This window comes from Phyllostomus hastatus, unplaced genomic scaffold (assembly GCF_019186645.2).
Source record: "Phyllostomus hastatus isolate PE091 unplaced genomic scaffold, TTU_PhHast_1.1 phas_contig_329, whole genome shotgun sequence".
In the NCBI taxonomy this organism is placed as follows: domain Eukaryota; kingdom Metazoa; phylum Chordata; class Mammalia; order Chiroptera; family Phyllostomidae; genus Phyllostomus; species Phyllostomus hastatus.
The window spans coordinates 1305570-1330282 of record NW_025333854.1 but is presented as its reverse complement, the minus strand read 5'-3'; the positions used below and the strand labels follow the sequence as shown (position 1 = coordinate 1330282).

Here is a 24713-nt window from a genome sequence, read left to right as displayed (position 1 = left end):
AACCAAAGGGTCGCCGGTTCGATTCCCAGTCAGGGCACAGGCCCGGGTTGCGGGCCAGGTCCCCAGTAGGGGGCGTGTGAGAGGCAACCACACATTGACGTTTCTCTTCTCTTTCTCCCTCCCCTCCCCTCTCTCTAAAGATAAATAAATAACATCTTTCTTTAAGAGTTTTCATGCACGAAGCCGTTTTCTGCTTCCCAACCACCAGGAACGCGAGACGATGTGTAGTTACCGCTCGGAGGAAAACCTTCGGTCTGTCAGCAGGAGGTCATACAGCTGCTGGATGTGGGCGAGGCCGGGCAGGAAGACCAGCACTGCCCCTTCGGTGCTCCGGAACCGGGGGCTCCTGTCTGCAGGTTCAGAAAGGACGTGCTGCCCGACAGGAGCGCACGGACAAGGGGGGCGCGGGAGGCAGCACCGAACACCCCCCACGGGCAGGCAGCCCCGTCAGTCAGCGCGGAGGGGCCCCGCCGGAGGCCGGCGCGCACCTAAGAACGCGAGGAGCTCCGCGACCAGGTCCAGGTTGACCTTCTGGGGGTTCATGTGCAGAAGCGCGTGCTGCGTGCGGCCGCTGTACTGCTGGTACCGGGAGTCCAAGCCCGCCCCCGCCCCTGTCCGGGCCGGGAGGTACTCCTGACACCGGCGCCGCCGCCGGAGAGGGAAGGAAACAACAGGAAGTGCTTCCGTCAGACAAAGGAGGGGGAGGTTCTCATCGTCGCCATCATCACTTCGTCAAAACAGCAAGAATACTACGTCGTGGCTTTGCAGCAGCGGGAAGCAGAACGGAGGTCCACCTCTCCCCTGTAGCTCAGCTCCACCCCGCCCCCAGGCACGACGGGGCTCTCCTCCGGCACAGACAGACGGACGGACGTGCGAGGTCCGAGCACGGGAGGACAGTCCCTGCGTGCGCTGCGGCAGCTGGAGGGCAGTCGGCCGGGGCGGCACTGCTGCCGTCTCAGCGGTGCACCCTGCCCCTCCGCCCGGGTCTCCCTGGTGGCTGCGTTCCAGTCGCCCCTCTGGGACGCCTCTGGTTTTCTGAGGTCTCTCTGCAGCTTCTGACCTCTGTCTCTGAAGGTCAGGACGGACCCCGGTGCTCTGCCCTCCCGGCCCACCCGCCGGCTCAGAGGACCGAGCACCCGTGGGCCCCCTCAGCCTGGACCCGTGTGGGAAAGGGAGAATCGTGGATGCAACAAGGAGAGCGCTGGGCACGGGGCCGCCGGCTGAAACATGGGACAACACAGCTCGGTGCCCTTGCCGAAAACACGCTGGAGACGGGCGCTCCGGCAGCTCCACTGCGGAGCCGAGGCGGGTGCACGGCAGGCAGAGGATGCGAGGAGCCGCTGGCCGGGCGCTGGCACCTGCCGTGTCCTGACCTCCTGCCGGGGGGGCCAGGTGACACAGAGGGGGTCCTCACACTGCAGGAGCCCAGGTGACGCCGAGGGGTCCTCGCTCACCGACTCCTCACCCACCGACCACCAACGCTGCTGTGGAGCAGCGCTCACCCCCCCACCTCCCCCCTCTGGCCCTCGGTTCCAGACGCGCACCTCTGCGGCCCGGGCGGTCAGGGACTCAAGCCGTCCGAGCCCGGGCCGACCTTTAAAGGCCCTTCGTCACGCCCGCCCCTCTCCTACCCACCGCACGCACGTTCAGGGCGCCAGCGCGGCTTCCAAACCCACGGCAGCTCGGCCCTGGGGAGCGCCATCAGGCAGACGCCCGTCAGAGGTTTTCCTCTCACCTGGTACTTCTGCGTTGCCCCTGCTTTGCCGGTAACGTGAATGGTTATTTCCTCCTCCTCCTCCAGGTACTTCTGGCAGTATTCTGAGTCCTTCTCCAGTACAAAACCCGTCTCTTCTATTATATCTTCCAGATGGAAAACCTGCACAGAATAGAGCGTGCACGTGGTGAACTCACATTCACACCGGTAAATGCCGTTTTAAAGAGAACAAGGGGGTTCTGAACTGTCAAATGTCACCAAGTGCGAACTTAAGATGCTCTGTCTGCACTATCTGAGCACGCACAGCCTTGCTGGTGGGGGCGAGTCCGTCCCCGGGGGGCTCAGAGGAACTCTCCCTGAGCCAGGGCTGCGGCGCTGCCTCCCAGGCCCCCGAGGCCCTCTCTGTGGCCTTGCACACCCACCGGGAACACGCTTCTGTCCCTCCCACCCCGCCCTCGGGCCCCTGCGGGGGCTGCTCCCGGGGGGGGGGCACACAGGTGCCGTGGGAGCGCGCACCTCCACGGGGTAACTCCTCCCTGAGATCCTGAGCACGGGGCAGTGGGTGAAGTACGTAGAGAACTTGTCGCTGTCCACGGTGGCGCTCATCAGGACCAGGTGCAGGTCGGAGCGCTTCTGCAGGATCTCCTTCAGGATGACCAGCAGGAAGTCCGACTGCACGCTCCTCTCGTGAACCTGGGGAACCGGGAGTGTGAGCCTCCGGCACACCCAGGGCCCGGGGGAAGGCTGAAACGGTCCGACACGCACGTGGGAAGCTGACCGAGACTCTACTCTCGAGCACACGTGCACACGGAGGGAGGGAGGAAGGGGGGGAGGGGGGAGCAGTGTGTCCAGAGCGGGCCCTCTCCAGAACCCTCTGCCCGGCCCACCTGCCTGCGCCCCGCCCAGCCGTCTCCGCCCCACCGTGCGGGCCTGGAGGCCGCTCACAGCGCCAAAGCGCATCAGAGCTGTGGGAGAAAGCAGGTTGCTCGCAGGCCTGGCTGGAAGGGCGGTGACGGGGACGGTGGGTGAGCGCTGGGGCTCTGGGATCGGTCGCTTGGGAGCGGCGTGGCCTGAGGAAACTGGGTGTGTTTCTGCCCCCGAGAGATGAGAGCACAGAGGGGCGACGACTTCCTAGGTGGCCGTGACAACCCCGTGGGGCCCAGCAGAGCCCCGTGACGGAGCCCGGTGAGCAGGGAGCGTGGGCGCCGGGCTCCCCGCTGGGGCCACAACGCCCGCAGCCCTGTCGGTGCCAGTGCCCGTCCGGGCCGAGGACCCCGCCCCGGGTGGTGGGGGGTCACACACGCAGGGGCTGAGGAGGCCGCCGGAGGAACCGCCATGGCGCTGAGAACCGAAGGAGACTTTCAGAACAAGGAGGAGGGAACGGGATGAGGAGGGGAAAGTGGTCGCGGAGCCCAGGCTGTGCCAGATCACGGTGGCGGGCAGGGGTCAGGGAGCCGTGGGGAACGGGCTCGCATGGGAACAGGCCCTGGCGAGGCCGGGAGCGCTGGGGAGGGGCTGACCGCACCCTGAGCGCTGAGTGCACTCCGCTGCAGGGGAGCTGGTCCCAGAGTTACGTTTTGAAAGGACACTCGGGCTCCAGGGCAGAGGCCGCCGTGGAGGACAGCGCCACAGAGCGCAGGACGTTGAGCCAGAGGCCCGTGCAGTGACTGCAGAGACAACGGTGGCCCACGGGAGGGCAGTCCCGGTGAGGGAGTCTGAGGCAAGGGGGCCCAACGGGCCCAGGGGTCTCAGCAGGGCTGGCCACCCTGTTGGCGTCTCTGGCCCATGCTGGAAGAACCGTCTCGGGCTGCACATTAGATACATCGCAACGTGTAGCCACACACAAAACATCTCACAACGTTTTAAGTAAGCTACGATCTTGTGTTGGGCTGCAGGGTAGACACCCCTGATGCAGACGTGGGAGGAAGAAAAAGCAAGAACCTTGGGTGGTTTTCCTCTGTGGTTTGAGCAGGACACCTGTGTCTAAAGGTCAAGAAAGAGACTTCCTAACGGATAAAACAAATCTGGGGAATACCATCGACGGATGGAACTTAATACACACGCTGATTTAGAGGGAGAGAGAGAGAGAGAGAGAGAGGAGGCTAGAACGCAAGGCAGGGCCCGCACAAACCTGCACTTTCCTGCTCAGCGCCGTGGGGAGGGACGGGCAGACAGGTGCGTGTGAGCACGCCAGCAGCCCGGGGAAAGAGGCCCCGCTCCCGCAGGGACCGTGAACTCAGCAAAGCCACGGCCACCCCCAGCACCCCGGCCGTCCCGGAGCGCCGCCCCCGGCATGCTGCACCCCCCTCACACGGGAGCCTCCTCTGCGGCGGGCTGGGCCGCAGCACCGCGTGCACCCTCAGACGTGACGCCGCGACCACCGCGGGGGCCCTCCTCTCGCTCCCGCCGTGTCCCTCGGGGGAGGGGCCGGGTCCGCAGGCTGCCGACCCCGCACCGTCGGAAACGGCTTCCTGAGCTCGCTCTGGCTGTTCCACCGGGGTCCCCTCTGACACACACGCACCACGCATGTTTCTGGGGCACTGGGGCGTCCCGGAGGTCTACCGAGTAGCCAGCACAAACATTCCACCCCGCCCAGGGGTACAAGTGTCTCACCGTGAACAGACAGAGCAGCACTCGGCCCCCGCGGGTCCTGAGGACTCGGACGCGGTCTGGGTCTGGGTCTCGGCCGCGCACAGCGGGGCTGTGACCGCAGCCCACGCCCCTCCCTTCCCGCCCTGCGTGAGGGCGGCGGTTTCTCCCCCGGGGAGAACAGGCTCCTGAGTGAAGACGGTCTCCTGCCGCCTACCTGCGACCAGACTGCTAGGTCACTAGCAGACACCTGGGCCTCCTCCACTCGTCCGGCAACGGGAAAACGGTTAGACAGCATGGGGCGCCCAGAGTATGCGCCATGAAGCTACTAAAAACCATGCTTTTGCGGACTAGTGACGTGAAGAACTGTACGATATACACACGTAAAAACATGCCAGTTGAATGTCAACAGCGGTCTTTTCTAGATCGTGAGATTGTAATTTTTACTTTCACTTTTGTGTTTGTCTACACTTCTAGTGTTTTCTAACCAAAAGGAGGAAAGTAACCCAATAACCAATATTAGTGTATTAATTAAAAATCAACGAGTAATGGAGCTTTCACCACTGCCTTTGAACTCAGCGAATGAACGTACATTCACAAAAGTTTTACGTCAGAGAAGATTTTAAAGATGTTTTTGGGACAGAAATGCTGGACTCAGCGTTTCTCCTGGAGGAGCGCCCACACCCCAGGCCGTTTGAAGCAGCCCCGGGCGGGGCTTCCGGCACCACCCAGCGCCAGCGGGCACTGAGCCCGGTGCGGGCGGGTGTCTCCGGGGACAGTGACACGCGGACGAAGGAGTCCGGGTTCCTGTCGGAACCGAGGAAACCCTCTGCCCTCCGCGCGCACTGCGGCGGCGGTGAGTGTGCGGGCCGGGTGCAGACGCTGGCCCAGCGTGGCCTGGGAGCCAGTGTGGAGCCAGCTGGCCGCGCGGCCCGGCCCCGCCATCTGACCTCTGCCCTGGCCCCCGAGCGGTGGTGACCCAGGGGCGGAGCCCTGCGCCTGGGGCTGCTGGGGAGCGATGGGGCTGCTATGCGGGAAGTCTGGAGAGCGGCACCCGGCACCTGGCACCTGGCGCCTGGCACAGGGTGTCTCGTATTCACCAGAGTAGCCCCCAGCCCCGCCCACCGGAGAGAGTGGAGGGACCACGGCGGTGTCTGGCGCGGCGAGCACAGAGGGGTGCCGGCTGACGCCGAGCGCCCGGCTCACCTCGTCCACGATGACGTGCGACACGCTGCTCAGCAGGCCGTCCTCCTGGAGCTTCCGCAGCAGAACCCCCGTGGTGCAGTAGAGCAGCCGGGTGGCCTCGCTGGCCCGGGACTCCATCCGGATCTGGTACCCACACAGCGAATCCTGGGGGGGGGACACGACAGGGCAAGGTGAGGCTCTGGCACGGGGCCTGGGGGCTGCACGGGGGGGGCAGTGGGGCGCGGGGATGGTGTGTGTGCACAGGGCTGGCCCCGCTGCTGGGCAGAGCGCCGGGGCAGCGGAAAGTGACCGGGGCTGCGGGCTGAGTGGCGCCGGAGCAGGGTCCAGGCGGCCCCTGCACACGGCCTGCGCCCCTGCTGGGGTCACCGACGCCGCCTCCGGGAAGGGCAGCGGCCCGCACCGCGCAGGGGACCCCGAGGGAGCCCCGACCTCGGTTCCCGCGCTTCCCGTCTGACTTCCTCAGACACCCCCGTGTCTTCGTGTGCCTGGCCGTCACCGCCTGCATGTGAGCTCCTCACGAGACAGAGTGCCCTCTCTCCCCCTGCGTCCCACAGGAGGAGGCCAGGCGATTTGCTACACAAGCAGTTCTTAACGGCGGGGCGCCCCCTTGAAGACAGAGCCGGAGCCGCTGGACGCCGTCTCTAGAGAGAGCGGCTCCAAGAGCAGCGACGCTGGGCTCCACGGGGCTCGGCCTCTGCCCCGGGGGCTGACCCGTGTCGGGGGCACCTGCGTGTGGCAGTGGACGTGGCAGCTGTGTGGCCAAACGCACGACAGCGGGCGCTCACACACGCTGACTGCCCTCCTGCTCACGGGGAAGAGTGAGAGGAAACCCTCCGGGGCTGCGCTGCGCTGCGCAGACTCGCACACACTCGAGACAGACACGTGCTGTTGGGGTCAGGTGTGCCTCTGCCCGTGGTCTTCGAATGTGCACTTCAGTCTGTAACACACCTGTCTGACTAGTCACCCACTGACCTGGACACCTTCTCCCTCACGTGAGAATTCCCACGACAGACTAACGACCTTGTCCACGTGAAGGTCGGGGGCGTCCCGGCGCGTCTGTCACACGGCACGTCTGTCACACGGCACGTGGCACGTGCCGGAGACGTGCCAGCCCACCACCCGTGACGGCCCGACTCCCGTCCGGGCCCCGAGAGCAAGGGGCGAGCAAAGCCACCGCCCCCCCCCCCCCGGCCCGGGTAGCAGGGGCCGCCTTACCCTTCCCCCGGGGCCACCGTCACAGCCCAGCTCGTCACACACCCTGGTGGCCAGGCTCACCGCCGAGATGCGCCGGGGCTGCGTGCAGACGATGCTGCACTTGCCGGCCCCCGGCCCCGCCAGGAGCAGGTCCTCCAGCAGGAAGTGCGGCACCTGCGTGCTCTTCCCGCTGCCCGTGTCGCCCGCCACCACCACCACCCGGTGCCTCTCGAGCGCCTGCACGATGGCGTCCCGGTGCCGGAACACGGGCAGCCGCCGCCGCTCCTGCAGCAGCCTCTGGTACTTGGGCGTGCCCTGCAGCCTCCGGAAGAGCGCTCTGGCGGGCTCCAGGTCCTCCGCCTGCTCCGGGCCCGGGGGCGGCGCCGAGAAGTCCTCGTCGGAAGCCAAGTCTTCCCAGGACCCCTCGGGGTCCGCGGAGCCCTCTCTCTTGTTCCCGGACTCCTGCCGCCCCCGCTGCTGCTGCTGCTGCTGCCGCTGCTTCGCTCTGCTCAGGAGTCTGGCGATGAACAGGTCGCGCGGCTTGTTGGTTTCCATCTTGTTCAGCTCTTCCTTTTTCTTCTCCGCATCGCTCCACTCCAGCCAGACGTCCCGGTAGGTCGGAGGGAGTAACTGGTGGACGGACTGCACAGGGGAAACGGCACTGTGTCACCCCACTGACGTGGACACCAAACTCAGGTGGGGACTTAGAGGGACGCTGTCTCCCTCTCCCACGTCACCTGTCTCTTACACTAGTCAGCGCCTCCTTCTAACGCAAGACGGACAGGCGCGTGACGCACACCGACCGGCAGCCCACCAAACTCCAGCTTCCAAACTCGCCGGTGGTGCGGCCTTGGGCAAATGACTTACCCCCCCGTCCCGGTTTCTCCCTCAGGGAAGTGGGGGTGCCGAGGGCCTCCCCCACCCCGTGCCCCTGAGGGGGGACTGCGGGCCAGTGCACACGGGGCGGGGGGCTGTGCTGCTGGGCGGCGTGTCTCGTCTGCGTGGCCAGCCAGGGCGCAGCCTGAGCGGTGCAGGCGCCCCACGGCACACGTCCGAGGCAAAGCCCCCGAGACGCTGGCCGCTGTGCGGGCTGCGGGTCCACGTGCCACGGACAGCCGCACCGCATGGCGGGACGGCACCCGAGTCTGGGCCGGGGCGGGGCCCAGACCCCTCGGCAGCACTGGCTCGCCGCTGTGGGTTAGGTTGGCCGTGACGCCTCAGCGTGCAGACTGAGGGGTGAAGACATCAAGGGCTCGCACTGGCGGAACCGGGCGGAGACACTGTCCGCAGCCCACGTGCACGGCGTCCGACAGGGCCAGTGGCTCCAGCCCCCCCCGGAGAGAGACACCACTGCTCGCAGACACGGGAACGGGGCGGCCCCCCCGCAGAGCACCCAGCTCTCTCGAGGCGCCTCCCTCCCTCAGCAGCACTTTCCCTCCATCTCCCCTTAAATAGGAAACTTAGTGAGTGAAACTTCACCTGAGACCAGAACCAGCGCCCGCCCGCGGTTTTCTAACGCCGAGAGACAGTGTAACATTAAGGGAAACCCCGCTTGCCCCTCCCCAGCACAGCGATGATCTCAGTCTGCAGCCAGTGCGGCCCCAGAGTCTGAGGCAGCCACAGGTCTCAGTGTGTGTCTGCGGGGGGGAGACCAAGCCCTGCTTGGGGGGACGTCAGAATCACACAGAAACGGGGCCATCGGGAGAGGCAGCCTGGAGGGTGCGAGCTGGCGCAGAGGCTGCGGCCGGCGTGCGCTGCCTCCCGCATGCGCACACGGCGCCGCGCAGACAGGACACGCAGAGCCGCCGCCGCTCCCGGATGGTGCCGAAGCGCGCGGGGCAAGGGTCTCACCTGCCCTTTCACCAGCCGGTAGAGCGCCAGCGTGGCCGCCAGGTGCTGGGCCTGCATGCCGTCCTCCGTCAGGATGGCGGGGCACACCACCAGCACGTCGTCCTCCGCCTTCACCACCCTCACCCTGCGGGCGCCGAGACACCGGGAACGACACCGGGAACGTGAGGCTGGCCAGAGCCCCCTTCACTGGGGCCCCGGTTCCCATCAGTCATGTCAACGGAGCGTTCCCTGGAAGACAGGCACTTCGTGACCTGTGAGTGCTACCACCCCAGGATGCGGGACGAGAGCGCTTCCTCCGTGTCGCCCCAGCTCCCGACAAACAAACGAGATTTCCATCTCCAATTTTTCTAGAAGCTCCTCCAGTTAACCAAAAAAACACACCTGCATTTCCAGTACCGACCTACTGGAACTTTCTCAAAGGAAGGGTTTGGGCTCTTGGGAAGGTTCTTCCTGACCCAGTCGATGAGGAACTGCTTGGGGGACTTTCCGGTCCAGCTCCGGGCCGTGTAGTCGAGGTTCCGCACGTCACGGGCTTCCTTCCTCCCCTCTGCAACGACAGGCGGGGCGGGGCTGGGCCAGAGCCGCGCGGCCGCACGGGTGGGCAGAGCGGGGGGCCTGCAGCTGCCCCCGCGCAGAGAGACAAGACGTGCAGTGAGCCGTGAGGGAGGGCACGGCTGGCCACGCGGGGGCTGCCGGCACGGCACACGGGCCACACGTGTCAGTGGCTACAGGGTGTTTTCAGAGGGGCTCACCCACCCCCGCTCTGCTGCGGAGAGACAACTCCAGGGCGGGGGTGCAGTGGGGAGGGACGAGGCCGCAGCAGGACACTGGGAGGACAGACCGCTACATGGGCGAGTTACTGTCGTTACTCCTTCTCCGAGTCGGCGTGCGGAGGCGAGCCCCACTCCCGCCTCACCTGGGTGGCGCGGGTGCAAAGTGACGCAGGGTTAATCGTACCGTCCTGGACGTCTCACTGGTTGCACGTCACACCCGGAACACATCCCCCTCGTCGTACCTTTCTCTCCTTCGGCAGCAGCTGGCGGCTTCTCAAACAAACTGAAGTTCAAAGCGCTCTCCCCTCCTGTGGCCGCTGGAGGCTTCTTCCGGTCGCTCTGCCGCTGTGAGACCTTCACGGCCGGATCGAACACGGGGTGCTCTTCTAAAGCCTCCATCTCTACCAAGGAGAAGCACGGCGCTCAGTTTTGCGTGCCTGCTCTGTGCCTTTGCCTCTTCTAGTGTGCAAAGATGGTTCTACAGAATGCCTTTTTCACCGTAACCGACTGCCCCACGCCTCCCACGAGAAACCTGCACTGAAGTTCGCCCGCACACTAAGCTCTTCGAAGGGAACCGTCCGGCAGGGGCAGCAAGGAGCCCTGGCGCAGCGGTGCTCTGCTCTCCCTGCGTGGAGTGGGCGCCCCCCGCCGTGCACAGCAGGGGCTCACGGAGCGCGGCTGTGGGCCCCGGGCAGCCCTGCGGCCTGCTTCCGCACGGCCTCTGAGCCGAGGAGGGTCCCACGATTTCAACTCGGTGGGAAGACAGGCAGATGCAGTTGCTGACGTGAAGGCTGTATGAAAGCCACGTTTCAGCGCCCACACGTGAAGTCCCAGGGGAACACGGCCACGCACCCGCAGACGGTCTCCGCCTGCACTGGCTGCGACAGCAGCGCGGAGACCTGTGACCGTCCGCGCGGCCCGCAGCACCTGGCCCGGTCACCACGTGGCCTGGTGCGGGCACGGTGTCAGGAGGACAGAGCAGGCACACGGTCGGAGGAGACGGCTCCCCGCCCGGCCCGGCCCGGCCGGCGAGGGGCAGGCAGGGGCACGCCGACACGGAGCAGCGCTCACCCCGCTGGAGTTTCCTGATCCTCTCCTGGGCCTCCCGCTGCCCCTGCTTGTTCTTCTCCAGCTTGAAGGCGGCCGCCTGCTCCTTCGCATCCAGCAGCTTCGCGCCCAGGTGCAGGTACCTCTCGTTCTGGTCCGGAGAGGGGACGAGGACGAGAAGCAGAGTGAGGTCACTTCGCCGTCCCGTCACTGCGTGCCGGCAAAGCCGGGGATCCTCGACCTCGCCGGCCCTGCCCAGCGGACCCCCTGGCCGGCGTTCCCAGGGAGAAAGACCGCGCATGCGGACAGTCTGCGGGGAGACGGCAGCTGGCCGCGTCCCCGACTGCGGAGGGAAGCGGGACACCGGGTGTGGTCTGCCTACGGGGGGGGGGGGGGGCTGGTGGGCTGCAGGACGAGGGCCGTCCACAGGGCGTGTGCTCGCTGCGGCAACAGTGCGTATTTACTGCACACGCTTCAGGCTTGCACGTTGCTGGAGGACCGCGCGCACACACACACGCACATGCACGCACCCACAACGCTGCTCCTCTCCCGGCGGCCTCCCCCAGCCCGTCTCCCGGGAGACGGGACACTGAGAGAGGCCCCCGGGGAGGCGGGTGCTGTGGACTGAAGGGCCTCACTCCGCTGGGCAAACCAGCCCGAGCTGCAGCTGGAGCCCCAGCGCCCAGTGTTTTCCTGGCGAGGGCACGGGGCACGGCAGGCGAGGCGCACCCAGCACGGGGTGGGTGGGCAGACGGGGGCGCGCAGGGCCGCTGTGAGCCCGTGCTGGGCCGCACGGGGAGAGAGCACCCAGGGCACGCCCCGAGGGACCGGGGCCAGTCTGCGTGGAGGCAGCAGCGGCAGGCGAGACGACGGGAGAGCCAGCACCTGGCGCAGACACAGGCTCAGGCACGCGGTCCCGGCTGCCCAGGTCAGGAGGCCGCAGGGAGGACGTCCCCCCGTCGCCCCCACCCCGCCTAACCGCCAGGAAGGGCTCCAGGGGGCGTTGGCGTGGTCTCGGGCACCCGCGAGACCACCAGCACTGCACTCTGCGCTTGTCCCCCGCGGTGGGCTCACCGTGACACGGGCTGTCCCGCACCCCACCCGTGTTCCCCCCGAGCCGGCCTCACAAAGGCGTGTCCCGCCTGCAGTAAAGCTGCCCGTCCCGCCGCGTGCGGGCGAGCGAGGCTGCGAGCGTGTGCGTCTGTGTGAGCCCCGCGCGACCCGACCGAGGAAGGCAGGGTGTCCGCTGCCCCCACGGCTCCCTCACGGAGCCTGCAGGAGCCTCCTCCCCCCGCTCGGCCTCCGCCGCGCTGCGCGGGCCGCTCCCCTGGAAGCCGCCAGGGAAGGGTTGGGGGACGACCCCTGCCCGCCCTCCCCCGCCCCTGCCGCCCTCGCCAGCGGCTCGCTTTCCCGCGCGCAGGCGCCGTGCACTTCGGTCGTGTGCGTGTCCACTGGTGGACACACATCTTCACCAGACGGAGCGAGTCCCCAGGAAGGACACGGGCGGGCCACACGGGGGCGTGTTTAACTTCGCAGACGGGCCGGTTTGCCCGAGGGGGGGTCTTGAAGGCTTTCCAGCCGGAAGTCTAACACAAGCTTCCACTCACAGGGTCAAACTTTTCCTCCTCTTCTACACTTGCAGAGTTCTCGCTCTTTTCTTCTTCGTTCTGTTGTTCAGCGTACCGCAGAATCCATTCTTTCATGTTCACTTCCGAGTTTTTTTCTTCCTTTTTTGGCTAGGAACAAAAAACAAATACCTGAGAAACCAAAGTTACAAAAGGGCGTCAACACCGCAACCAAGGGACGCTGCCGGCACGACTCTTTACACCCAAACCAGTGGGCACAGCCTCGGAAGTCTGTTCTTTGGTGGCCAGGGAGGGGCGGGAGGGCTGAGGTCAGCACTGCTTTAGGGAAACTCTGAACCTGCATGTTTACGTAAGGGGCAAAAATGAAAGGACTGCTGGGAACCAAAAAGCAAGTGTTCCTCCTTACAGACTGTGGTTTTATGAGGCTGATACTTGTATTTTATTTTTGTTTGCTTTGAGCATTACTGAGGTGTGACGCATTTGATGTATCCGTGGAAACATGGCATGCTGCACACTAACACACATGTGAGGTGTCACTGAGCTCATGGTGGTGGTGGGTTTGGACACGTGCACAGGCCCACGACACCGCCACCACCACCGAGCACTGAACATACCCCTCACCTCCCATGGTGACTTCTGACCTCGTGTTCTCGTGGGCACGCTGGGGCTGGGGGCGGGGCGTGGTCAGAACTCTGACCCTGGGACCCGGCCTCGCAGCCCATGTTCGAGTGCGCGGCGCTGTGCCGTCAGAAGAGGCACAGGGGTGGGCTGCACGTCTCCGGGATGCACTCGCCTTGCCCAACTGAGACTTTGCAGCCACCGAGTGACAGCGGCCCGCACCCCTGCTCCCAGCCCCGGAGACCGCGGCCCTGCTCTGCCGCCGTGCGTCTGACCACTCCAGACCCCGCCCCCGCGCCTGCCTCTCCGAGACCACTCATTCCCCCGGCACGGCACGTGCTCTGGCTCGTGCGGGCCCCCAGGCGTTCTGCACGGCGCAGAGTGCTCGAGTGGGACGCCCCGACGAGCTGCACCTGCCGGTGCTCACGCGCCTCCCTGCGACGCCCCACACACAGACGCCGGAGGTGGCTCTGCGAGTCGCTTTGACACGTGGCTGTTAGCAAGAGCAATACCAGCAGGGGCCCGAAGGCCGGCACACCCAGGCTGCGCATCCTGGGACACCTGCTCTCAGGAGCCCCCGCAGCACGAAGCTCCGTGTGTGAGAGACCGCAGCTGGTCCGGGCCAGCCCCGCCCACCGGGCACCCCCGGTGTGAGGCAGACACCACTGTCCGAGCACTCCAGCCCCAGGAGACACCTGGTGGGGGGACAGAGGGAGGCCCGCCCGAGCCCAGGCCGGCCCGTGGACTCCTGGGGCAGGACGCGGCATCGCTGGTCTCCGCCCCCACGTTGTGAGTGGACCGTCAGGCGGCAGCAGACCACGGCCGGCGGCCGGGACAGGGAAGCCGCGCAGCCCGGTGGGCTGCGCGCGGCGAGGAGCGCCGTCACAGCGACCCCGACGTGCGCCCCGTCAGGAGCAGCCACGCAGGCTTCCCCCCAATCCCGTCCAGCTTCACACGTCCAACCCCTCAGTCACCTTGCTCTCGGGGCCCTCCCGTGGTGTGCCGGCTGTGGGGTGCTGCACGGGGGGCGGCACAGCGGCCGGCCCCGGAGGGGGCTGGAACCTCGGCCTGCTTCTGGGCTGCTGCTCCTCGAACTCCTGGCTGAAGCCCTCGGGCAGCGAGTCTGCAGAGAGGTGAGGACGCAGACAGACACGCACATGACCCTCAGACACACAGTCTCACTGTGTGCACGCAGATACGCACACACACACAGACCCCGCCTGGGCAGAGAGCACCGGGTGCTCCCGCACCCCTCAGATCCCCAGAGAGGCCCTGCGATGAGCCCCGGTCACCGTCACACCGCACTCAGGGGCCCTCGGCAGAGGACGGCCGGCCCGCCTACCCGGCCACGCACTCTGTCCTCAAGGTGGCCGGCCCCTACGGCCCCTACGTTTCCGTTGGAAGAACCCAGCCGTTCCCTTGCCCGGGGCGCTCCTTCCGGCCAATGGCAGTGCCCTGAGCCAGCCGTTCAAGCAGCGCACACTCCCAGTTCTCGCCCAGGGTCCCACCCTCGCCCACCTGCTGAGCCAGACGCTACCTAGCCAAGGCCCCACGGCCCCGCCTCCAGCCAAAAGCAGGAGACCCGGCCTCGCAGGCCACAGGCAGGCAGACCTGGGCAGTCTGCAGTAGTAAGTGCGCTGTACAACGAACCGCTGACAGCAGCACAGGAAAAAACAACCTTCCCGCATAGACTGTACCTCGAAGGAGGCGACACCAAAAAGAACAAAAAAAGCGAGAACATTCTAGCAAAAAAATCACCGTGCCAGTGAAAAACTTCAAGTGCGAGTCAAAAGCTCGGTGCAAACATCATCCGTGCTGCACCCAGTTCCAAAGCCGCGCCGGAAAGGGAAAGCATCTCGCGGCCGCCCACCTGCCGCCCCCCCGCGGCCCCCCGCGGCTCACCGTCGGAGAGGTTCAGGCAGAGCCAGTCCAGGGCGGAGTGCAGGTCGCCCCCCTGCAGGAGCGTGCTGCTCATGGCGTCCTCGATGTCCGAGGTCTTGAAGGAGAGCGCCTGCAGCGCCGTGTACAGGTCCTGTCGGGGCAGCGGAAGGGTCACTCCGCCGCCGCCCCCTCCTCCATCACGAGCACCACCCTCCCGTGCGTCTTACTTAACCCAGGGTCTCTGACACCAGTGACCACTCCGAAAGTGTCCAAAAACGTTTTTCTTTTCTCTTTTTGCAGTCCTCAGACTCAAAGGGGCTCGCTGCACTGAGAACTTGAGAACCACAGATAAATTCGGGGGGGGGGGGGGCGCCGGGAGAAATCGCTCCCATTCTCACTGTCTGAACGTGCTTCCTGCAGTATGACGTGTCCCTTCAGTCATGTGTCCGCGGCTTTGCGAAGACAAAGTTCACTTAGCACTGTGAGGTAAGCACCTTCCCGAGTCATGGAAACTCTTCGCCACTCTCCGCAGCCACGGGGCAGGGTCTAACGACACGTTTCCCCAGAGGCGTGGGCACTCGGGACGCTCTCACGTCTGCCCCGGGCCGTGCGTCCGCGGACACGCTCGCACGTGAAGGAGGGCGTGCGAACACGCTGTCAAAGGCACGACCTTTGAGAGCTGCACAGGACTGGGTCCAGAGCCAGCCTCTGCTCACCCTGCTCCTGACGGGCGGATGAACCACCTCAGGCTGTACCTGGTGTGACCCTTCCCGGCCTCACGCCCCTCGCTGGAGGGACGGGGCGGCGTGCCCGCTGGGACCGCTGTGCACGGAACAGGGAGGGCGGCGCCCACAGAACGGGACAAAGTGAGGCCTGGGGGGCGGCTCAGTGCCCACGTTGCTGCTGCCGCTCGGAAGCCCGGCCTGGCCCGCACACGGCCCTCGGCCCTCGGCCCTCGGCCCTCGCCCTGCTCCCGCAGGCGGGGCTGGCCGGCCGACTAAGTGACCGTGTCTCACGCATGCCGCTGCCTTGCCAGTGCCCCGCGGGAAATACGGAGCCCCAGAAAACGGGCCCAATACCTGTAGCTTCTTGGCGGTAAGTCTCCCGGAAATCACCCCCTTGTCATCGTTTTGCTTCTTATGCTCATTGATCACGCCAATGACCCTCTGCTCCAGGTTGTTATTGATCACCACCTGTTGAGGCAAAAAAAAAAAAAAAAAAAAAAAAGATCAATTACAAGCTAAGCTATGAAATTACATTTAGTAAAATTAAGTAATGTGAAGTCTATCAGTGTTCTCTGTTCCTGCCAACCGAGGCCAGGCTTTCGGCTAAAACCAGATAGAGTAATTACCCTGTTTGGGGCTGCCATCCATTAGAGGACCCTGGGACCGCGCATTTAAGGAAAGTGGGACGTGGAAACAGCAGCAACACACGGCAAGGAAGAAACCCTCTTCTAAAGCAGCCTCCTGAAGCCGCGTGATCCCAGACAGTGAGACAGTGCCCTCACGCCTCCCTGGGCGGCCGCTCCAAAGCCCAGAGCGCCGGACCACCCTGCGTCAGTCAGACCCCGGGGGTGCAGCCCGGGGCTCCCCTGAACGCAGACCAGCCGAACACGGCCCGGGTGCACGGAGGCCACACCAACGGGGGGCACAGCCGGCGACGGTCAAGTCTGTGGAAGTGGTGACGAGGTCGCACGTTCCTTTGGCTTCTGGAGCTGGGCTCCTGCTTCTTCCCATCAGCTGGGTAATAATCCCCTGTTGCCTCCCGTGTGCAACCTGAGGGCGCACTGGCACCTACGCGGACAGCTGCCCCTTCTCACACCTCTCCCGAGTGCCTCCTGCGGGTGAGCACAGAACCAGGCTCCGGGGACTCGGTGCAGCGAAGGAGACACACCCAGCACAGCCAACTGTAACCCCGCAGGGCAGCTGCTCTAAAAGGCACACCAGAGCGCATGGAGCCACCCAGAAGACCAGCCTGGTGACTTACAAAGGACGCGTTAAGGTCGCAGACCTGGCAGGTGGAGGTGGGAGGTGGGGCACTCGAGGCAGAGCGCCCCTGGGCGGGGGCCTGCTGTCCTCACGAAGCCCCGTGGGCCCAAGCGAACACGGGGCGGGAACCGACAATCTATGTGGGCAGGAGGCCGACCAGGGTCACCGGGGCAGAGCCAGCCGGATGTGCTGTGCGCCCCAGCCTGGCCACACCCAGGCTCGCCGACGTCTCACTAGCGCCCAACACGCGTGCGTGATCTGCTTTGCTTCATACAGATGCATGGTCAACGCACTCTTTCCAAAAACTCTAGATACCCCATCTTTTCATTATACTTCAGAATACATCTTTTTTTTTTTAAGGATTCATGTATTTACTTATTTTTAGATACAGAAGAAGGAAGGAAGAGAGAGAGAGAAACATCAGTGTGTGGTTGCCTCTCATGTGCCCCCTACTGGGGACCTGGACAGTAACCCAGGCATATGTCCTGACTGGGAATCGAACCTGCGACCCTTTGGTTTGCAGGTCCACAGTCAATCACTGAGCCACACCAGCCAAGGCTCTTTTTTTTTTTTTTAAAGGGAACATTTCTTGAAATGATTCAAAAGCTTGTTACTTACTTTCAAAATAGATTTATCCAGATTTGCAGGACCACCGGAATCATTTGCAGAGTTAAAACTATAAATCTTCGGACCTGCACATAACAGAGAATGGAAAGTGAGGGCAATGTAATGATTACTATCCATGACACTACTTTAGCTTCTCTGTAAAGGCTGCTAAACACCATTGGGTCTCAGCCCTCCCCACCCCAGCTCACCTACAGGTCCCCACGGCTCTCTGCGTGTTCTCACAACCACGGACCGGTCAGTGCTCGCGGGGGTGACCCTTTGCCCACCACGTGAGAACACCTGCACCACTTTTACAGTAAACCTGTCTTCTTCTTCCTACTTTAGAAATGAGGTGCTTCTCTGCCTGGAGCGCGGCAGAACTAAGACTCTCAGGGACAGCGGACAGAGGCCTGGCCAGGAGGAGGGGTGACTAGGGAGAGGGGCACTCCTCCCCGGGCAACAGGGAAGGGGGGGAAGGCTCCTCTCTCATCTCCAGTTCAGGCCGAGGCCGCCCTGCTGGTCCCCGGGGGCTGCTGCCGCGGACCACCACTCACTGGGTGGCTGGAGACCCAGGAGCACCGTCTCTCATGTGTGCTGGAGGCTGGAGTCCAAACTCGAGAGCCAGGAGGCCCACGTGCCCCCCGGAGGCTCCCAGCAAGAGCCCCGCCGGCCTCTCCAGGCTCACGGTGGCCGTAGACGTGGCCTGTCTGCCCCCTCCTGCACACGCCCTGCCTGTGTCCACATGGGGGCAGGGGGCGGCGTACACACACACACACACACACACACACCGCCAGGCACTCACGGGCCATCAGCCCGGGTCTCTGAACGCGCTCACCCAGTCACCACTCTCAGGCCTGGGCAACGAGGAGCCATCGCTCACTAAACCAGGTGCGCCAGGCAGGCCCTCTCAGCTTCAGATTCTCCCTGAAACACGCTCCTGCACGGCTTTTAACCAGTGGGGGCGAAAACTCCAGAGTCTGAAATGTGAATTCTAGTAACTTTTGACGGAAGTCCTCCCAGAGTGCATTTACACCGGCCGCACACGACACAGTACCATCGGCAGACCCGGAGGTCCAGGCCCCTCCTACGGGAACGGCGAGTGCTGTCTCTAGGGGCCGGCGAGGCCGCCGGACGGGCTGGGCGCACTCAGCTGCCAGGGACGCGCTACCTTCCCACCTGGACGTCCCTTGGCCTCCTCTCCTGTCCCCTGTCAGCTGTTAGCCCGATGGCCTCCCACCCCGGCCCCCATTCTGTGGCCCCGGAAACAGCGAAGGGACCGGGCGACGACAGGCACTCCAACTTGAACATCAGCGACCCCGTTTCCAAGTACAAGTCAAAGCCACCAGGCCACGGCAGGAGGACGGCTCCCCTTCTGGTGCCGAGTCCGGCGCCTGAGATTCCCGCCAGGGCCTTTCCTCGCTGCGGAGAGCCCCTCCTCCGGAAGCTCCGGTTTACCGGTTCAGATGGAGGAAGTTACTGAAATCAGGGCCGGAAGCAAAGATGCTGGGATGCAGCATCTCCGAGGCGGAAGGTATTACGGACTTCAAATCTGTAAGTGCAAGTTCATGGACCAACGTGACACGCAATCGGCCCCCAGATCATGGAAGCTGAAGCACAGAAACACGCAGCGGCCCCTCAGGATGACTCGGCCAACACAGAGGCACCGCCGGCGCCAGGGTCTTCCAGGAGGCATTGCTTCCACGCCTGCGGGGCTGCACGTGCCCCAGGGACCATCGTGGCCACTGTCACTGCCACACAGGCCGCCAGTGCCCGTGACCGGCGTCCCCTTCTGGCCAACAGCATCTGTCTGCGGAGGGACCCAGTGCCTGTCCGCATGCAGGCCGCAGTCTGGAGGAGTTGTCAAGCAACTGAGCACCCGCAGATGCTGGGGAGGGGGGGCGCAGGGGACACAGGGAGTAAATGCAGGTGTGGGAAGGGGCGGTCAGGGTCCTGGGCGTGCCCACGCTGCCAGACCGCCTGACAACCCCTTCAACCAGGCGCACCAGCTGTGGCCTCCCTCCCCCATTTGATAACCACGCAGGTGCCCTCTGAGGCCCCGCCCACGGACTCTCTTCTGGTCTCCCTGCAACTAGCCGGGCCCTGGGCCTCTGCCCTGGTCCTGGGGCCTCAACCACGTACCTTCACTTCAAGGCTTCCCCGGGGAAGCCATCCCGGCCCTGGACCAAGAGACTGCGCCACCCAGTTTTTCCTGGCCGAGTCCCTGGTTTCCGACCGTCACGGTCCTCACTGCTTTATCTGGGGGGCCCTAGAGTGTACTCACGCTACCAGCTCCCCAGTCTCATCCCCGTGCTCAGATGGCGGTCTCCACTAGGGTTAAGGATTGTCCCAGACACGAGCCTGGTGCTGTGAGCGCCCCACCCCCAGGCCGGGCTGTGGGCTCCCGAGGGCAGCGGTCTCGGTCTGTTTTGCTCGTGGGGGGCCCCGGGGCCTCACCTCTTGCCTGCCACATAGCAACTCCCCAGAAACTACTTCGTGAACCCGCGGGGTGAGAAAACACGGAAGCCGGAGTGGCGGGACACCCGGAATCGTGCCAGGAGCCACTGCTGGGGAGGGGGCGGTTCTGGGAGAGCGGGCCACACGCGCCCCCCAAGCTGTGGGAAGGGCGGCAGTGGAGGTGGAGGCCAGCGATGACACTTCCCACTCTTTCCCCAAAGTCGTCTTATTTCGTCATTTAAAAAACATCCCCAAACAAAAAGAAACACAAAGAAAAAAAATCACGTGGTGTTATAGGAGACCGCTCTGCGTGGCGTGGGCCCAGCTCCACTCGGAGATGCCCAGGACCCACGCCCACGGACAGGTTCTCCCGTGGGGAGTCAGGCCTGCAATGTGCCTGGGCCGCTTTGAGATTTGCTTTTGCTAAAACTCCCTCACCCTGAATTGCGGCAGCAAACGTTTACTAGGTACCTTTAAAGTAACTTCCTAAAATCTGTGCTAAACCTCCCAAAGAGGAGTGTAACCTGGTTCAACCACTTTTCCCTTCGCATTTGCAAATATCCCTCTCCTGTGATGTGATTAGTGGCATCCTCTCCTTGGTTTTCTGTAAAAGGTGACCACCGACAGGGAGCCTGTGCACAGTAAATGAGGACCATCAAGCAATGTGCCCAGAAAAGCAATAAAAGCAGGCCCAGGGTAGGGCCTAGGCTTTCCCTCCCCTTGAGAGAGCAGCCGCGCCGTCCCTTTCCCTCCACAGGACTCGGTGGTCCGTGTGAACATCTCGTGTCTCATCCACGACGTGGCGGACCCCAGGAGCCAGGGTCTGCATCACGGCGCTCTGCGTAGCCACATGTTATTTATACCACATACTATTAACTTCGAGTTATAAAAAATTCCCTACAAATTTAGTAGCCCTTCTCTGATTTTCTCTGTCTCAACGTCTTGTCCTTAACAATGTCTCTAAGTCGCTCCTTGCCACTTCTCCTACGGCTTGTTTGAGTGACACACGCAGAGCACCGGAGTAGACACTGAGGGGCCTTCCTGTGCTCCGTGAAACAGCTCCGACCTCCCGCAGGTAAAACGCGCATTTCCTCACACACCGTAGGCAAGATCTAAACACCAGACGGAATATTCAAACCACACGGTGCATGAGCCGTGGACACGGGGGAATGACAAAAGCAGCTGACACAGCGGGGGGCGGGGTGTCCCAGGATTTCGGTCTGTAGTGTTACGGACAGGCTGGGCATTCCACTGGGAGAAAACGGCAAGGGTGCACCCGAGGAGGCAGAGTGCCCACTGCTGCATCTAGAGCGGCGACACCACCCCAGGGTGGCCTCGGCAGAAGGTGGGGCTTAGGAATCGGCTGGAAAGAAGGTCCAGGACGTCACACCACTGAACGGTGCGGGTGGCATCACAGAGCCGGAGGCTGTGCAAGGCAGTGGGAGGTGCAGGGTCCCTCCCGCCCCGTCCGACGCCCGAGCAGGGCAGGTGCAGCGGGGAAAAGAAACGAAGGCTTGGCCGGTGCTCCCGGAACTCGGGAGCGCCCAGACTGGGCGCCAAGAGGGCAAGTGAAAAGGGCAAGGCCCAGCGCTGTCCCTCGCCGTCCAGCTGGAGCGCAGTGCTACGCTCCGTGCCCGGGCGTTTCTCTGCGCCCCTGCGGATCACACAGCAGGGCGCGTCTCCGAAGCGGACCCCGGCGGACCCCGGCGTCCGGGGCCGGCGGGGCGGGCGAGAGGCCAGCCACCAGCAGGTGCTCGACAGCTGCCCGCGCGTGTCGGTGAGAACCCCAGGCAGACCAGCTGAGCAGAACCCACGGCGAGTGACTGCTCGCTCGTCTTTGGAAACCTGCCCCCGCCGGGACCTGTCGCGCTCGGGGGCCGTCGCCTGCCCAGTAGTTGTCCCCCCGAGTGGCACGCACAGCCCCAGCGCGCGGCTGCCGTGGAGGTCGCGCGCGGGGTCCCGGCGCGCCAGCCCGCAGGTGGCGTGTCAGCACCGGACTCGCCCCGAGCACCGGCTCGCTCCACACGTGGCTTCGCCACGGCGCGGCTGGACATGGCGGCAGCGGCCGGTTCAGGGGAGGGGGCCCGGCGCCGGGAGCCAGCCCGCAGGAATCCTGGTTTTGTCCTCGGAAGAGAAAGAGCGGGCGTAGACGGGGGCCCGTCGCGGCTCGGGAGGCCCCGACACCTCCGGCGGGTCCCGCGAGGCGGCCGGGGTCTGCGCAGGCGCCCCCTCCCTCGGGACCCAAGCCGGGCCCGCCGGCCGCTCGTACCTGGCTTGACGCGGGGCTCCCGGGGGCCGGCGGCGGCGGGCGGCCTGGCCGCGGGTTTCTTGGTCTGCGCTTCGGGGGCGGCTCCGGCCTCGGCGGCCTTGGCTCTGGAGGCGGACACGGCGGCGCGCACCGCCGCGGCGCCCGGCGCCTTGTGCTTCTTGTTCTTGCCGCCCATGTTGCAGCCCCGGCGGAAGACGGCGCCCGGCCCAGGCCCGGCCCCGGAACAGCCTCCGAGCGCGCCGCGCGCCGCCGGCCCGCGTCTCCATCCGGGCCTCTCGGGCCGGGGGCGGTCGCCGCCTCGCGATTGGCCGGGAGCACGAAGGCCCCGCCCCCGCCGCCGGCGTGCCGGGCTCGCCGCGCTCCCGCGGGACCCCCGAGCGGCCCGCCCACGCGGGGTCGGAGAGCGGGGAGAGGAGAGCGCGCCGAGCTCGGGGAGGGCGGGAAGGCCTCCGGGCGCGGAGAGGAAGGCACCGTCGGAGGAGAAAAGTAGTCCGGGAAGCTTCCGGGGGCCGGGCAGCTCGACCCCTTTTGTCTCGCCCCAGCCACCGTTGGCGCCCGCGGGCGTCACGGCCCCGCGCTCGCGGCTCCCGGAGATGGCGGACGCCTTCGGGGATGAGCTGTTCAGCGTGTTCGAGGACGACTCTGCCGCCGCGCCGGGATCCGGGAAGGACAAGGACAAGGGGAAATGGAAGGGGCCTCCGGGGCCCGCGGAGAAGGCCGGGTAAGGGGGTTGGCCGACGGCCTCTTTCCGGTTTTTAGCGCCGACGGGGGACAGGACGAGCCTTTTACGGCGCCCGAGCGGGCAGGGTGGCCCCGGAGTCGGTGTCGGGGGTGGCAGGGGCCGAGGGAGCCGCGGCCGGCGTCGCCGCTGTGCGCAGGCGCTGTGGGCCCAGGCCTGGCGCTGGAGCCCGCGTGGCCGCCTCCGCGTGTCTGCGCCGGGGCGGGGGCCTGCGGGCCGGTGAGGTCGGGTCCCGGGCGGTGAACAGCTGCAAAGCAGCGTCTGACGGGTGGTCCCTGATGCACGGAGCGAGACAGCAGCTGAGTGCAGGGTTAAGGAGCGTGGAAAACCCGACTCGAGTTGACTTGCAGGGGAAAGGGAAAGAAGCGAGGGGAGAAGGGAGAGAAATCGACCATTTCCAAGCCCAAAGGAAGGAGATGACAGTGCCTGCCACCAGGGCTGTCGTGACGAGTAAGTCACAGAATGTGTAAAGGGCCTGGTCGTGTAAGTTTTCAACGATTGTCGGTCACCGAGTTTACTATTGGTGCAGATATCTCACGGAAAGTGGACGGAATTGTTTACAGAACAAGGAGAGGCTGACACGTGAAAGTATAGTGCCGTATGTTACACTCCTAGGTCTCTCTCCAGTTACTTCTCCTACAGCTTGGTGTGCTTGTTCCGTGGGACTTGCATACTCGGATCTCCTGAGCTATGTAGAAAAGCTGGAAGTAAAGCATCATAGATAGCAAGCCTACGCTTTAAGAAGAAGATTTCCATTCTTGAGATGCTTTGTAAATGTTATTTCTAGACATGACAGCCCAATTGTGGGGTCCCGTACCAAATCCTTTTCTTACAAAGGGCATGACAGCAGTTGGCAGCGTCTGCGTAAGTCTGCAGGTTTGATGATAGATAGCATTGTATCAGTTCTGACCGTGGTGCTGGGATTGGGAGGGGGGGACGTTCATTCTGCCTACCATACTGTTGGGAACACAGAATGGTACAAATCTGTGCAACACCTAGCAAAATTATGCACCCTTTGACCTAGGAATTCTAAGTTTAGGAATCTATCTCAAAGATAAAATTTAAACTGAAAAGCCAGACACGCACAGGCTGTTTCCTGCTTGCCGCACCGTTTATGACGGCACAAACGGTGAGCGCCGGAGCGGACAGACACGGCAGGTGTGCGCACACGTGCACACGGTCTGAGTGTGTGTGCGACAGAAAACTCGAGGAGAAAAACCGAAACCGAAAACTCGAGGAGAGAGAAGAAACAGGGCAGAGATAGGAGGAAAGCAAGAATATAATGTTATGAAGGTCTGACTTTGGGACCGTGAAATGTTTTACAGAATTTTTTTCCTAATCCTCACACTACGACATGCTCATTGATTTTAGATAGACGGGAAGGGAGAGAGAGAGGGAGAGAAACATCGATGTGTGAGACAGTCATTCGGGTGCCTCTCACGCACACTCCGGCCAGGATTGAACCCGGGACCTTTCAGTGTACAGGATGACGCTCCGACCCAATGAGCCACACTGGCCAGGGCAACATAATTTTTTAAAAAAAATGAATATTTTAGCAATCCTTAAATATGGAAAATAGATGGAAACAAATTAACAGGTATCAAGTTAGTAGCATAAACATTTAAAAAAACTAGGGAGTATTTTCATTCTCAGTGTGACACATTCTAAGTAAAGAAAGAAGCACAAAACTGTACTCAGTATCTTAATCTCAATGTTACTGCTGTCATGTTTATTGGGGGCTGGCCAAAAAGTCTGTTCAGTTTTTTTGCATAAAATAAAAGATGCATTTTGATTTTCACCAATAACTTTATTGATTTGGATATATTTTGGGTAAGTCAGCTCTCTCCCGCTATTGGCTTCCAGTGGGCGGAGGCCAGGGGTGCAGCTCATCACCTCCCAGTGCACGAGACAGCCCCACAGCAAAGGAGCATTTGGCCAGAATGTCAATAGTACCAAGAAACTTCGCAAACCACTTTTGACACATTCGATCAGTCACAGCACCTTCATACCCTGCACTAATCTCTCTTTGCGTTTCAGTTGCATTCTTACCTTTCTTGAAATAAAACGTACTATGCCAAAATGTTCATATCTTTTTCTACCTTCAATATTGAAATGGCTGCACAAGCATTCATCAATTCTGATGAGTTGTTTTTTAATGCTGGCTGATATGACAGCTGTCACAATACAATGTTACAAAA

At 63.5% G+C, this 24713-nt stretch overlaps 2 protein-coding genes across 3 annotated transcripts in view; one reads left to right on the top strand and one right to left on the bottom strand.

Moving 5' to 3' along the window:
- Nucleotides 1–22054, bottom strand: part of DHX29 (DExH-box helicase 29) — a 36199-nt gene extending 14145 nt beyond the window's left edge. The window contains exons 1-16 of one of the 2 annotated variants that reach the window (XM_045839860.1): nucleotides 21777–22054; nucleotides 17066–17139; nucleotides 15539–15652; nucleotides 14481–14610; nucleotides 13553–13701; nucleotides 11982–12110; nucleotides 10399–10525; nucleotides 9570–9728; nucleotides 8936–9101; nucleotides 8555–8678; nucleotides 6725–7345; nucleotides 5510–5653; nucleotides 2231–2407; nucleotides 1736–1876; nucleotides 489–633; nucleotides 233–350 (exon numbers count right to left, since the gene is read on the bottom strand). In XM_045839860.1, coding sequence (XP_045695816.1) covers nucleotides 233–350; nucleotides 489–633; nucleotides 1736–1876; nucleotides 2231–2407; nucleotides 5510–5653; nucleotides 6725–7345; nucleotides 8555–8678; nucleotides 8936–9101; nucleotides 9570–9728; nucleotides 10399–10525; nucleotides 11982–12110; nucleotides 13553–13701; nucleotides 14481–14610; nucleotides 15539–15652; nucleotides 17066–17139; nucleotides 21777–21951 — 2693 coding nt within the window. In that variant the 5' untranslated portion in view covers nucleotides 21952–22054. The remainder of the gene's footprint in view (nucleotides 1–232; nucleotides 351–488; nucleotides 634–1735; nucleotides 1877–2230; nucleotides 2408–5509; nucleotides 5654–6724; nucleotides 7346–8554; nucleotides 8679–8935; nucleotides 9102–9569; nucleotides 9729–10398; nucleotides 10526–11981; nucleotides 12111–13552; nucleotides 13702–14480; nucleotides 14611–15538; nucleotides 15653–17065; nucleotides 17140–21776) is intronic. The other variant, XM_045839861.1, reaches the window with a different exon arrangement.
- Nucleotides 22055–22103: 49 nt separating this feature from the next.
- The window catches only part of MTREX (Mtr4 exosome RNA helicase), a 34944-nt gene continuing 32334 nt past the window's right edge, over nucleotides 22104–24713 (top strand). Inside the window, exon 1 of the mRNA XM_045839862.1 lies at nucleotides 22104–22497. Within this exon, the coding sequence (XP_045695818.1) occupies nucleotides 22370–22497 (128 nt within the window). The 5' untranslated portion in view covers nucleotides 22104–22369. The remainder of the gene's footprint in view (nucleotides 22498–24713) is intronic.